This window comes from Onychostoma macrolepis, chromosome 03 (genome assembly GCF_012432095.1).
Source record: "Onychostoma macrolepis isolate SWU-2019 chromosome 03, ASM1243209v1, whole genome shotgun sequence".
NCBI lineage: Eukaryota > Metazoa > Chordata > Actinopteri > Cypriniformes > Cyprinidae > Onychostoma > Onychostoma macrolepis.
The window spans coordinates 44,071,126-44,081,918 of record NC_081157.1 but is presented as its reverse complement, the minus strand read 5'-3'; the positions used below and the strand labels follow the sequence as shown (position 1 = coordinate 44,081,918).

The following is a 10,793-nucleotide window of genomic DNA, read 5'->3' as shown; positions in this document are numbered from 1 at the left end:
AAACCAGCCTAAGCTGGTTTGCTGGTTTTAGCTGTCATCCAGCCTGGTCGACAGGCTGGTTTTAGAGGGGTTTTGGCCACTTCCTTAGCTGGTCAGACTTGTCTTGGCTGGTCAGGCTGGGAAACCAGCTGGAACAACCAGCTAAAACCAGCTACTTCCAGCTTAAACCTGCTAAGACCAGCCAACCAGCTTAGGCTGGTTTAGAGCTTAAAATTTGTAATCCATGTTGTTGTTGTTGTTGTTTATCTTTGTTTAATGAAGAACAAACTTTAACAGTTTAACATTGTGTTTTACACTTTTATTCAAAGTACTTCTACAAGCGATTACAATATGATACAAGCTCACAATCTCGGTGTCAAAATCAATTAAATGTTTTTAAATTAGTAGACGAAGTAGTCTATTTTGTACTCATTCATTTTAAATAAAAAATTAACAGTTCTATGATGCTTGGGGCCAGCAAACATAGACACATATATAATATGAGTACAAACCGGTACAAACACGTTTAGACTGCAGGCAATTCACTGACTGCCTATTCATTCTTTTTAGTGTAAATTGCTATAGACACTGAGCAACAACAGTGTATATAGCTACTGTAAATTTAAAAATGCAAAATATTTATTTTAAAACAAATATTTAGTGGCATTATTTTACTCAGGCAATATTTTAGGACGCGTTCTTCAGCTGAGGTCCTTTCACGGTCTTGTCAGAGTGAGTTTAACGGCTGGTCTGAGATCTGCGTTTGTGTTCCTCCTCTAATAGTGGATATAAGAGTTTGGTCACTCAAGCTGATCTGAGACAAACCTGTTATACCATCCTAAAGATGGCAGCCTCCGTCAGATATTTACTGAAACCTTGGACACCGAGGTACATTTTTACTAGTTTTCTGTACTTATTTTTGCCAGGACTATTCTGAATTAGGTATAGGACACATCAGCTTTGCTGTGTAATTCATAATTTGTAATATTGATCGCTGATCCCACGCTGTTCATCGCAAACTGAACCATGCGCTTAAGTGTGTTTCTAAATTCACGCCTGTTGCGATTTCCCTGTGTAACCTGCATACTGAGTAACATATGTCTATTACTCTGCATCTTCTCTCAGTCTGTGTTTGGTGAGATGGAGTCGGTATAATCCATACTATCTGGACCCCGATCCCAGTAAAGATGCTCGTGTCCCTGAATCAGAGCTCAGTCCTGAAGAAAAAGAGCTGCAGGAACTGAAAACAGTGAGACCGATCAAAGCAGCGCTGTCGAGCGACACCAGCTCGCCGTTCAATGACCCTCTGATCAGGTAAAGACGAAACGAGCCCAACCGACTGCAGGAAACAGCTCTATGACCGGAATAGAAGCACAGTGGAGTCCAAAAGCCACATTCAAAATCTAGAAATCAGAATAATTTAACTAATAAACTAGTTTAGATTGTTCAATTATATTATACTTATAATATTGTTTGAACTTTGCTGTAATAAAATGTATATATGACCCTGGACAACAAAACCAGTCTTAAGTGTCAATTTTTCAAATAAGCTTTTCATTGATGTATGGGTTGTTAGGATCTGACACAATTTGGCCAAGATACAACTATTTGAAAATCTGGAATCTGAGGGTGCAAAAAAATCTAAATATTGAGAAAATCACCTTTAAAGTTGTCCAAATGAAGTTCTTAGCAATGCATATTACTAAACAAAAATGAAGTTGATATATTTACGGTAAGAAATTTACAAAATATCTTCATGGAACATGATCTTTACTTAATATCCTAATGATTTTTGGCATAAAAGAAAAATCGACAATTTTGACCCATACAATGTATTTTTGGCTATTGCTACAAATATACCCCAGTGACTTAAGACTGGTTTTGTGGTCCAGGGTCATATACATACATATATAAAAACATTTCCACCCATGGTCCCAATATTTTGGACCCCACTGTATCTTTCAGAGCAGTGATGATCTCTTTTACTCCAACAGCAAGTTCATCAACATGATGATGCAAGACGGCAACAAAATCCTTGCTAGAGAAATCATGACACAGGTTTTATCAAATCACATTATACACACACTTGTGGTCAAACGTTTGGAATAATTACAATTTTTTTAATGTTTTTTTTAAACAAGTCTTTTCTGCTCATCAACGCTGCATTTATTTGACCAAAAATGCAATAAAAACTGTCAAGTTGTGAAATATTATGACCATTTAATATAACTTTTGTTTAAATACATTTTAAAATACAAATGTATTCCTTTGACAGTAAAGCTGAATTTTCAGCATCATTCCTCCAGTCTTCAGTGTCACATGATCCTTCAGAAACTGTTTTAAAATGCTGATTTTCTGCTCATTAAACATGTCTTAATATCAATGTTGAACACAGTTGTGCTGCTTCATATTTATGTGGAAACTGTGATGCATTACTGTTCAAAAGTTTGTTGTAAGTCAGACTTTTTAAAAACAAAACAACAAAAAAATGTTATGATGTTACGAAAGATTTCAATTTCAAATGCTTTCTATTCATCAAAAATCTCTGAAAATACTTATGTATGATACATTTTAAACCATCAAAACACTAATAATTATAATAATAATAATAATAATAATATGACCCATTAGTGATAATTGAGCACGATAATAAATACTTGAGCAAATCAGAAATTAGAATTATTTCTGAGGGATCATGCGACACTGGAGTAATAATTCTGATAATTCAGCTTTGCATTACAGGAATAGATTACATTTTATAATATTTTACAATAATAAAAAAAGTTATTTTAAATTGTAATAACGTTGCAATATTCCTGTTAACTCAGCCTTGTGAGCATAAGAGACATCTTTCAAATATTACAAAATTGTTCATATGAATCTCGACATAATTTCTGCTTGGATGTTTTGTGTCTGTTTAGACGCTGGAGACCATGAAGAGGAAACAGGTGGAGAAATACCACAAATCTCCAGCAGCTAAGAGAGAAGAGATCGAGTGCAATCCATACAGCATCTTCCATCAGGCCCTAGAGAACTGCAAGCCCATCATTGGCCTGGCCAGTGTTCAGAAAGGAGGGAAATCTTATCAGGTCAGTGAACAACATTTAATATTTCACAACTCTGAGATGATCTAGTCAAGATGTTTGTAGATGTGCAACTCAGAATCAGTGTTCAATTATTTGGTTTGCAAATGGCCAACACTGATCTCTCAAGAAATGATTTAAAGTCAATATGATCATTTTTATGAAAGAAAATACAATTTAATGTCAACTAAGATGTTGCGAGGAATTAAATGTGCACACATTTTGGACAATATTTATGTTTAACATTTTATAAAATGGTATCCTTTTACTCAGAGTGATGTTTATAGGGATAATTCATTCAAAAAGTGAAAATTATCATCATTTTCTCACCTTCATGTTGTTTCAAACCTGTATGACTTTCTTCTGTAAAATGCAAAATTAGTTTTCAAAATCATACCTTTTCCATACAATGAACAGTCTGGTCAAGCAAGAGGAATTACATCAAAGCTCTATAAAGAAGATTTAATGTTTAATCTTACTCTGAATTATTGGTCCCGCAGGTGCCGGTTCCTCTCACAGATAATCGGCGGCGTTTTCTGGCCATGAAGTGGATAATCACAGAATGCAGAGACAACAAGCACCGTCGCACACACATGTACGAGAAACTCTCGCAGGAGCTGCTGGCTGCCTTCGCTAACGAGGGAAATGTAGTGAAACGCAAACATGACCTTCACAAGATGGCCGAAGCCAACAGGGCATACGCACACTACCGCTGGTGGTAGAGAGAAGACGTTTGGACTCCTAATTCACCTAAAGATGTGATTTGTTTTGGACTGATAGCATCAGCAGTTTGGGATGGATGGGCATCACAAAAAAGGACATGAGAAAGTCTGTTATCTTGACTCATAAATACAGTTTGTCTTCGTGTGAAAGTAAATAAAGCTATAAGTCACGTTTCCATTTTTGATCAGGAATGTGTTACAAGAGTTAGAAAACAAATCTATGACACATTACACATTCTTGAGACTTCAACTGCAATCTTGTCCACAAAAATACTTAATTATTTCTTTATATTTGAAACTTGTAGCATGAAGACAACTATACTGTCAAGGTCTAATCTGCAAGAGCCTGAGAAATCAGTGAGGCCAAAAAACAGCTGCACAGGAGCTTTATTTTAGATTTTGAAATACAAAATTTTGGAATCATCATGTTAACATTTCGGTCCACAGGACCTTCTTTTATTTATATATATATATTAGTGCTGTAAAATGATTAATCGCATCCAAAATAAAAGTTGTCTACATAATGTGTATTGTGTATATTCATTATGTATATATAAATACACACACATACAGCATATTTTTTAAAAATATTTACATGTATATATTTATATTCCTATAATTTATATAACAATATATTTAATATATAAATGTAAACATTTTCTTAAATATATACATGCATGTGTGTGTATTTATATATACATAATAAATATACACAGTACACACACATTATGTAAACAAAAACTTATTTTGGATGCGATTAATCGCTTGCCAGCACATATACAAATTAATATATATAAATCTAAATTTATGCAAACTTATGACACTTAATGTCTTCATCCAGAACCTGTAGAAGTATTGTTGGATATGCACTCTTTTCATAGTATAAAAATATTATCCTTAAGGAAACATTGTATTTATCTGTTACTCTTGTAAACTGCTTTTGCTCCAAAAGTAAACACAGATTTCATTGTAGAACATAAATATATATTAAAGTAATCCTCCTCTCTATTCAATAAAAATAGCTGTTCCTCCTATCGAGGCAAATTGTTAGTCAACTTAATAAAAATCTGACAACAAAAATATATTGATATTAAAATCATCTAGCCACCTCTAGTGTTATGATTACAGCCCTTTGTGTTAATCTTTGACAGATATAAAAACTAAATCAAATGAATCATGATTGTAATGCTGCTACTGCTGAACTACATTCAATTTTAAACTCAGTAACTAAAATGTCTAAAGATCTGTGATAACTAAAGATCCGAGCCTTCAAAGGTAAATATAAAAATAAAGCTTCCACACTTGGTTCCTACAGATTGCAATTTCATCCCGCCGCCTTGTTTCTCGCTCCTGATTGGTGGAGGCCTCAGTCCGTGACTTCGCTGTAGTAGTATTTCTGAGCCGTTTCGCAGAGAATCCAGCCTCCTGCGCGAAACTCAAGTATCTCGAGCAGGAGCAGGCGGCCCATGGAGCTCAGGTCCTCCTGCAGGAGAAATCCATCCCTCAGCAGATTGAACAGCTCATCCATGAGCTGCAGGTTCATCTTCTCCAGCTGATCTCCGATTCGATGCAACTGTAACACCAGACAGTCCACCTGAGACAGAGAGAGACGGAAAATGTCAAAAAGTTGTAGTTAATGATTTTGACCCTCCAAAGCATTTTCTGATGTAACTGAAAATTCACTTTTGCCATTTTTTGATGCATTAGTAATTTATTTACTCAAGCAATGATAATATTCAATCAAAGGACTGGATCTTGTATTCTTCTTTAGATAACGTCTCCATTCTGTTTAGGATGGAAAGACAGGGAATCAATAACCAACCTTCAGGCACATGAGATCAGTTTTACTGTGACAACAATAGCAAATATCTCGAACAACGTACATTGTCTGGATCAGCAATAAGGAAGAACAAATTAAGTCGAGCTACAATTAATAATCCTGTTACAGACAAACAGGCCTACTGGCAATGCTTATAGTCAAATATCTTGTCTGCAACATTTTAGAAAGTTGACCATAATATCATGATCTTAGTGTAATAATAACACTCAAAATTGAATATGAAAAACCCAAGATGACATTTTAAAGCCAGTGAGCAACATACTCTTTAAAGAAAGATTGTTCTGCGTAATTTATTACAAAATGTAGAATCAGGGGCCAGTTGCATAAACTTAGCCACCATACTGCGTCTTAAGAACTAGTTTGACCAACTATCAGCTGCCACGGGGAAATCAGTCTTACTTTTCCAATACAAATAAAACCAATCTACCTTTTCAAAACTGAATTTAAAAAAGTTATGACCAGTCTTGAAAAAGAAGAAAAATTAGATGACTAACTTTAATGCAACAGTTTATGCAACTGGCCCAGGGGCAAAATGTCACAGTTAATGAAAAAAAAAAAAAAGTCTCAGATGTGATGGGCTAAAAAGTAAATTCCTCATTTCATCTGTTATTTAACATTTGATTCAGGTTTCACCTCCTCCTCGTTCTTCAGGGCATCAGATTGGGCCAGTCTGAACAAACAGTCATAGACGGGGTGCACCAGGGCCATCATGGGCATGTTGTTCACCTGCAGCAAACAGAATAAAGTTAAAAATTAGTAACCACTTTAAATTAATTTACATGTGTATTTGTTTAATTATAGTTTGCATGAGTGCCTTCCCAATTGTGATTCTAAAATGAATAGTTCACCAAGAAATTAAAAATGACAGAAAATTCACTCACCCTTAAGCCATTCAAGATGTAGATGAGATTGTTTGTTCATCAGAACAGATTTGAAGAAATTTACATCACTTGCTCAGCAATGTATCCTCTGCAGTGAATGGGTGCCGTCAGAATGAGTCCAAACAGCTGATAAAAACATCACAATACGTAATCCACACAACTCCAGTGCATCAATTAACACTTGTGAAAAGCTGCATGTTTGTAAGAAAAAAAAAAAGCAGCATCAAAGGCATTTTAACTTTACACCATCACTTCTGGCCAAAATAGGAGTTCATAATCCATAATAACGCTTAAAAAAGTCCATCTCCTGTTGTTCTCTCACATCAAAATTCACCAACAAATTTGTTTAGAGCCGTTTTGGACTGCTTTTGCTTGTAAATTGTATACATGTAAACAGTGCTTGATGTGTGCATATTTCTCACCACTTTATCTCTGGAGAAAGCAATATTATGGACTCGCATTTTAGCCGGAAACAGCGATTTGAAGTTAAAAACTTCTTGATGGATTTGATTGTTACAACCATGCAGCTTTTCACTTCACAACACATTAACTGATGGACTGGAGTGGTGTGATCAATAGGATGTTTTTACCAGCTGTTTGGACTCCACTGGTGAGCAAGTGATGAAATGCTAAATTGCTCCAAATCTGTTCTGATAAAGAAACAAACCCCTCTACATCTTGGATGGCCTTAAGGCCCCCCGATATACTTCAAGCAAAATCGAAGGACGAACTGATATGATGTCATTTCGAACAAATTCAGGCTGAAATGAAGTTCGTTTTGAGTTTGATTCAGCAGTTCGAAACAGCTCACCAAAGCAAACTTTCTGAGGGAGTTCGTTTTGGCTCCTAAACACCTTTGAGCTACTATTGGTCCGTGGCGATTACGCAATCGATGGGTGTGTTCTGGAGCTCCACCTTCTTTGACGTGCTTGATTTTTTTCCCCCTGGTTCGTTTCTCATTCAACAAAGGTCAGGCAGCAGCAGAACAACATCTCCAAGTCACTAGCAACATAAATGCACTGTGTCGAATAGCTCAGCTGCCACAACTATATCCGCACCTGTACGATCGCTCGCGGAGAGACTTTAATGATTCAGAGAAAGCATTTAATTCCTAGAAAGAAATTGCAACGAAGCTTGGCGTCGACGACACGGAGTTAGGCAAAAAGCGACGTAGAGAAACATCAGATGCAAGTTCTCCAAAGCCATGAAAGGGAAGAGTAAAGAAGATATAAGGTAGCAAGTACCGAATACATTCAAATAAATGTTACACCATACTGCTGCAGCTGTTGTTCTTTCAATAAGTGAATTTAAAAGGTATACACTAAATGAAATGCCAAAAGAACATACAATAATAAAACATTATTTTTATCAAATCATGACACCACATAAAATATAAAAAGGGGTAATAATTTATCCAGCTTAATAAAATAAAAGAACACTAAAAAAATTAAGTTACAAACAGTTTTGTGTTATTGAGATGACTCCAATATTTTTTTCCACATCATGCTAAAGTTTTCAGACTATAAGCCACTGACACTTAAAGGACTGATTGTGGAAATGGAATGGTTCTTTTGTATTGCAAACATGATACTTGTCGATCTTCGTTTGAAGTATATCGGGGCCTTAAGGGTGAGTACATTTTCAGCAAATTTTCATTTTTGGGTAAACTATTCCTTTATGTATTAAAACAGAAGGCAACCATTCACCTTGAGGTAGTCAAAGATGTTGCAGATGAAGGACACAAGGCAAACCCACTCCTGAGTGGATCTCTGCCGCGTCTCCTCTCTGGCTTTGAATTCCTGCTGAAGTCGGTTCAGGAGGTTACGCCGAAACACGTTCCCGTTAGTCTGATTAGCCTCGGCCTGAATCAAGAGAGTCAACTGATTACAACTAATTCCTAATAAACTACAAGGCAAATGTGAGCATTTTATACACTGAAGAGAATGCAACATGCATATTTCTAAGTGTTCTGTATAAAAACTTGCATGTGGTGCATTTGTTTACCTGGACAATCGTGTAACAGATGCGCCCGGCCTCCCTGCTGAAGATCTGGTCCTTCAGAGACTGGTCCACTATTACATTGGACACTTTCTCCAGGTCAACTGAGCCTGGGTCTGACAAGAGAAGAAAAAAAATAAAACACATTTGTGAGCCAAATTGTAAAATGTGTCATGCAAAACTGCTGCACATTCAAGATAATGACCTTTTAAGGCAGTTTTGAGGAGATTCTGTGTCTCCAAATCAAAGGACTGGATCTTGTATTCTTCTTTAGATAACGTCTCCATTCTGTTTAGGATGGAAAGACAGGGAATCAATCAATCAATAACCAACCTTCAGGCACATGAGATCAGTTTTACTGTGACAACAATAGCAAATATCTCGAACAACGTACATTGTCTGGATCAGCAATAAGGAAGAACAAATTAAGTCGAGCTACAATTAACAATCCTGTTACAGACAAACAGGCCTACTGGCAATGCTTATAGTCAAATATCTTGTCTGCAACATTTTAGAAAGTTGACCATAATATCATGATCTTAGTGTAATAATAACACTCAAAATTGAATATGAAAAACCCAAGATGACATTTTAAAGCCAGTGAGCAACATACTCTTTAAAGAAAGATTGTTCTGCGTAATTTATTACAAAATGTAGAATCAGGGGCCAGTTGCATAAACTTAGCCACCATACTGCGTCTTAAGAACTAGTTTGACCAACTATCAGCTGCCACGGGGAAATCAGTCTTACTTTTCCAATACAAATAAAACCAATCTACCTTTTCAAAACTGAATTTAAAAAAGTTATGACCAGTCTTGAAAAAGAAGAAAAATTAGATGACTAACTTTAATGCAACAGTTTATGCAACTGGCCCAGGGGCAAAATGTCACAGTTAATGAAAAAAAAAAAAGTCTCAGATGTGATGGGCTACAAAGTAAATTCCTCATTTCATCTGTTATTTAACATTTGATCATGTTTATATATATTCTTCAAGTTTGGGGTTTAAACGTGACATGTAGTTGCCAGATACACATATTTGCTGTCACTGAGTTTTGCTGAATGACTAATATGAAGTACATATCTAAAAAAATATGAACCAGAACAAATTCGCAATCGAAAAAGTAAAAAATATCCCTGAAAATCAATTCCAGAGCCTTAAAATTGACCCTTTGTGAATAGTATTTGTCTAATTTGCATTAACTACTAGAACATTAATGGCAATGCAACTCAGACCAGTAACACATTATTGCAATACTGTCATTGTGCTCTTGTGAAACAGATAATGTGTTAAATATGTGCTGTCAGTCATCATCCTGACTTTCAAAGGGATTCAGAGCAGCTCGTGTTAAACGAGGATAAACGGATTACACCAAACACCACCGGCTTCACACTTTCAACAAACACACTACAACTTCATGATAAACGACTCAAAACTACTGATTGTTATTGTTCAGAAACACTCTTTTCTAAAAGCGATAGCAACTGTAACTTTACAGTCGACTGTAGGCCTAATCTTCACTTTCTCATGTGTCGTCCAAGACAAAAGTGAAAATACACAAAAGCCGAAGAGTTAGCAAAGAAATACTCCAACGTTATTATTTTGGTTCGCTCAAAAAACCGCTCAATAAGACAAATACAACTTAATTTAAAGACACGCGCAAACTCAAATACACACTTTCACGGAAATATTATGAATGAAACTCCTTAAAGTATCAGGTAAATAACAACACAGACGCACACCTATCCGTCTACATCCCAGTTCGCCTCGCTAGAAGCGGATTTCAAACGGTCAACAACACCACGAATTCATGTAAAATGTTTTTATACAACTAAAACTGCGAGAGGGGTGATATTGCATGTTCATAAGTACAAAGACTTACTTAAAAAAAAAAACCCCGGAGAAGTAAATAGGCAAATGTTTTTCACATCTCTAGTCTTCGTTGTTTTCCGCGGTCTCCAGTAAGCGAATCTGCCAACACTATCAGCCGGTTTACCTCATGAATATTAATTACGTAACGTGACGTTGTCTCGGTTGAGCGAACTGATTGGCTAAAGAGGGCTGGTTCTATTTTAAATATTCATTGCGTTTTCCTGGACCCCATGGAGAGGTTCAGAAGCAACGTTTGTTTGACCAAATTAATATTAATAATCAAAGCGTGTCTCTCTGTCTCAACATTACGTGTCCGCTGGCGCAGAAAAAATAAAAAATAAATAAAAATGTCCAAAATCATCAGGCCTGCCGCTTGGAGGCGCGCAGCCATAACAAGCTCATAAGAACACATACAGTACG

General features: G+C 36.1%; 2 protein-coding genes across 4 annotated transcripts; one reads left to right on the top strand and one right to left on the bottom strand.

Annotated features, from left to right (window-relative positions):
- Positions 1 to 710: 710 nt before the first annotated feature.
- Positions 711 to 4,304, top strand: mrps7 (mitochondrial ribosomal protein S7). The gene is made up of 5 exons (XM_058771997.1): positions 711 to 867; positions 1,105 to 1,293; positions 1,974 to 2,037; positions 2,901 to 3,068; positions 3,563 to 4,304. Exons 1-5 carry the CDS (start codon positions 824 to 826, stop codon positions 3,782 to 3,784), a joined length of 687 nt encoding a protein of 228 aa, XP_058627980.1. The 5' UTR covers positions 711 to 823; the 3' UTR covers positions 3,785 to 4,304.
- A 147-nt stretch (positions 4,305 to 4,451) lies between these two features.
- On the bottom strand, positions 4,452 to 10,518 carry LOC131538133 (MIF4G domain-containing protein B-like). Of its 3 annotated transcripts, none has more exons than XM_058772000.1 (6): positions 10,244 to 10,262; positions 8,709 to 8,791; positions 8,510 to 8,619; positions 8,212 to 8,367; positions 6,258 to 6,350; positions 4,469 to 5,378 (listed from the first exon to the last, which is right to left on the bottom strand). In XM_058772000.1, the coding sequence occupies exons 2-6, from the start codon at positions 8,788 to 8,790 to the stop codon at positions 5,151 to 5,153; spliced, it is 669 nt and encodes a 222-aa protein (XP_058627983.1). In that variant the 5' UTR covers position 8,791; positions 10,244 to 10,262; the 3' UTR covers positions 4,469 to 5,150. The 3 variants fall into 3 exon arrangements, with proteins under 3 accessions (XP_058627984.1, XP_058627983.1, XP_058627982.1); XM_058771999.1 differs by lacking the exon at positions 10,244 to 10,262 and adding an exon at positions 10,384 to 10,518 and having other exon boundaries at positions 4,470 to 5,378; XM_058772001.1 differs by lacking the exons at positions 6,258 to 6,350; positions 10,244 to 10,262 and adding an exon at positions 10,384 to 10,518 and having other exon boundaries at positions 4,452 to 5,378.
- Positions 10,519 to 10,793: the final 275 nt, after the last annotated feature.

What these genes read in the sequence shown, in the direction of transcription:
- LOC131538133 (XM_058771999.1), bottom strand. Translation starts at nt 8,790, where the DNA reads ATGGAGACGTTATCTAAAGAAGAATACAAGATCCAGTCCTTTGATTTG. An exon ending in TCTGTTACACGATTGTCCAG is followed by an intron (nt 8,368 to 8,509) that starts GTAAACAAATGC and finishes CTCTTGATTCAG; the next exon opens with GCCGAGGCTAATCAGACTAA. An exon ending in CCCTGAAGAACGAGGAGGAG is followed by an intron (nt 5,379 to 6,257) that starts GTGAAACCTGAA and finishes TCTCTGTCTCAG; the next exon opens with GTGGACTGTCTGGTGTTACA.
- mrps7 (XM_058771997.1), top strand. Translation starts at nt 824, where the DNA reads ATGGCAGCCTCCGTCAGATATTTACTGAAACCTTGGACACCGAG. An exon ending in CTGAAACCTTGGACACCGAG is followed by an intron (nt 868 to 1,104) that starts GTACATTTTTAC and finishes ATCTTCTCTCAG; the next exon opens with TCTGTGTTTGGTGAGATGGA. An exon ending in AAGGAGGGAAATCTTATCAG is followed by an intron (nt 3,069 to 3,562) that starts GTCAGTGAACAA and finishes TTGGTCCCGCAG; the next exon opens with GTGCCGGTTCCTCTCACAGA.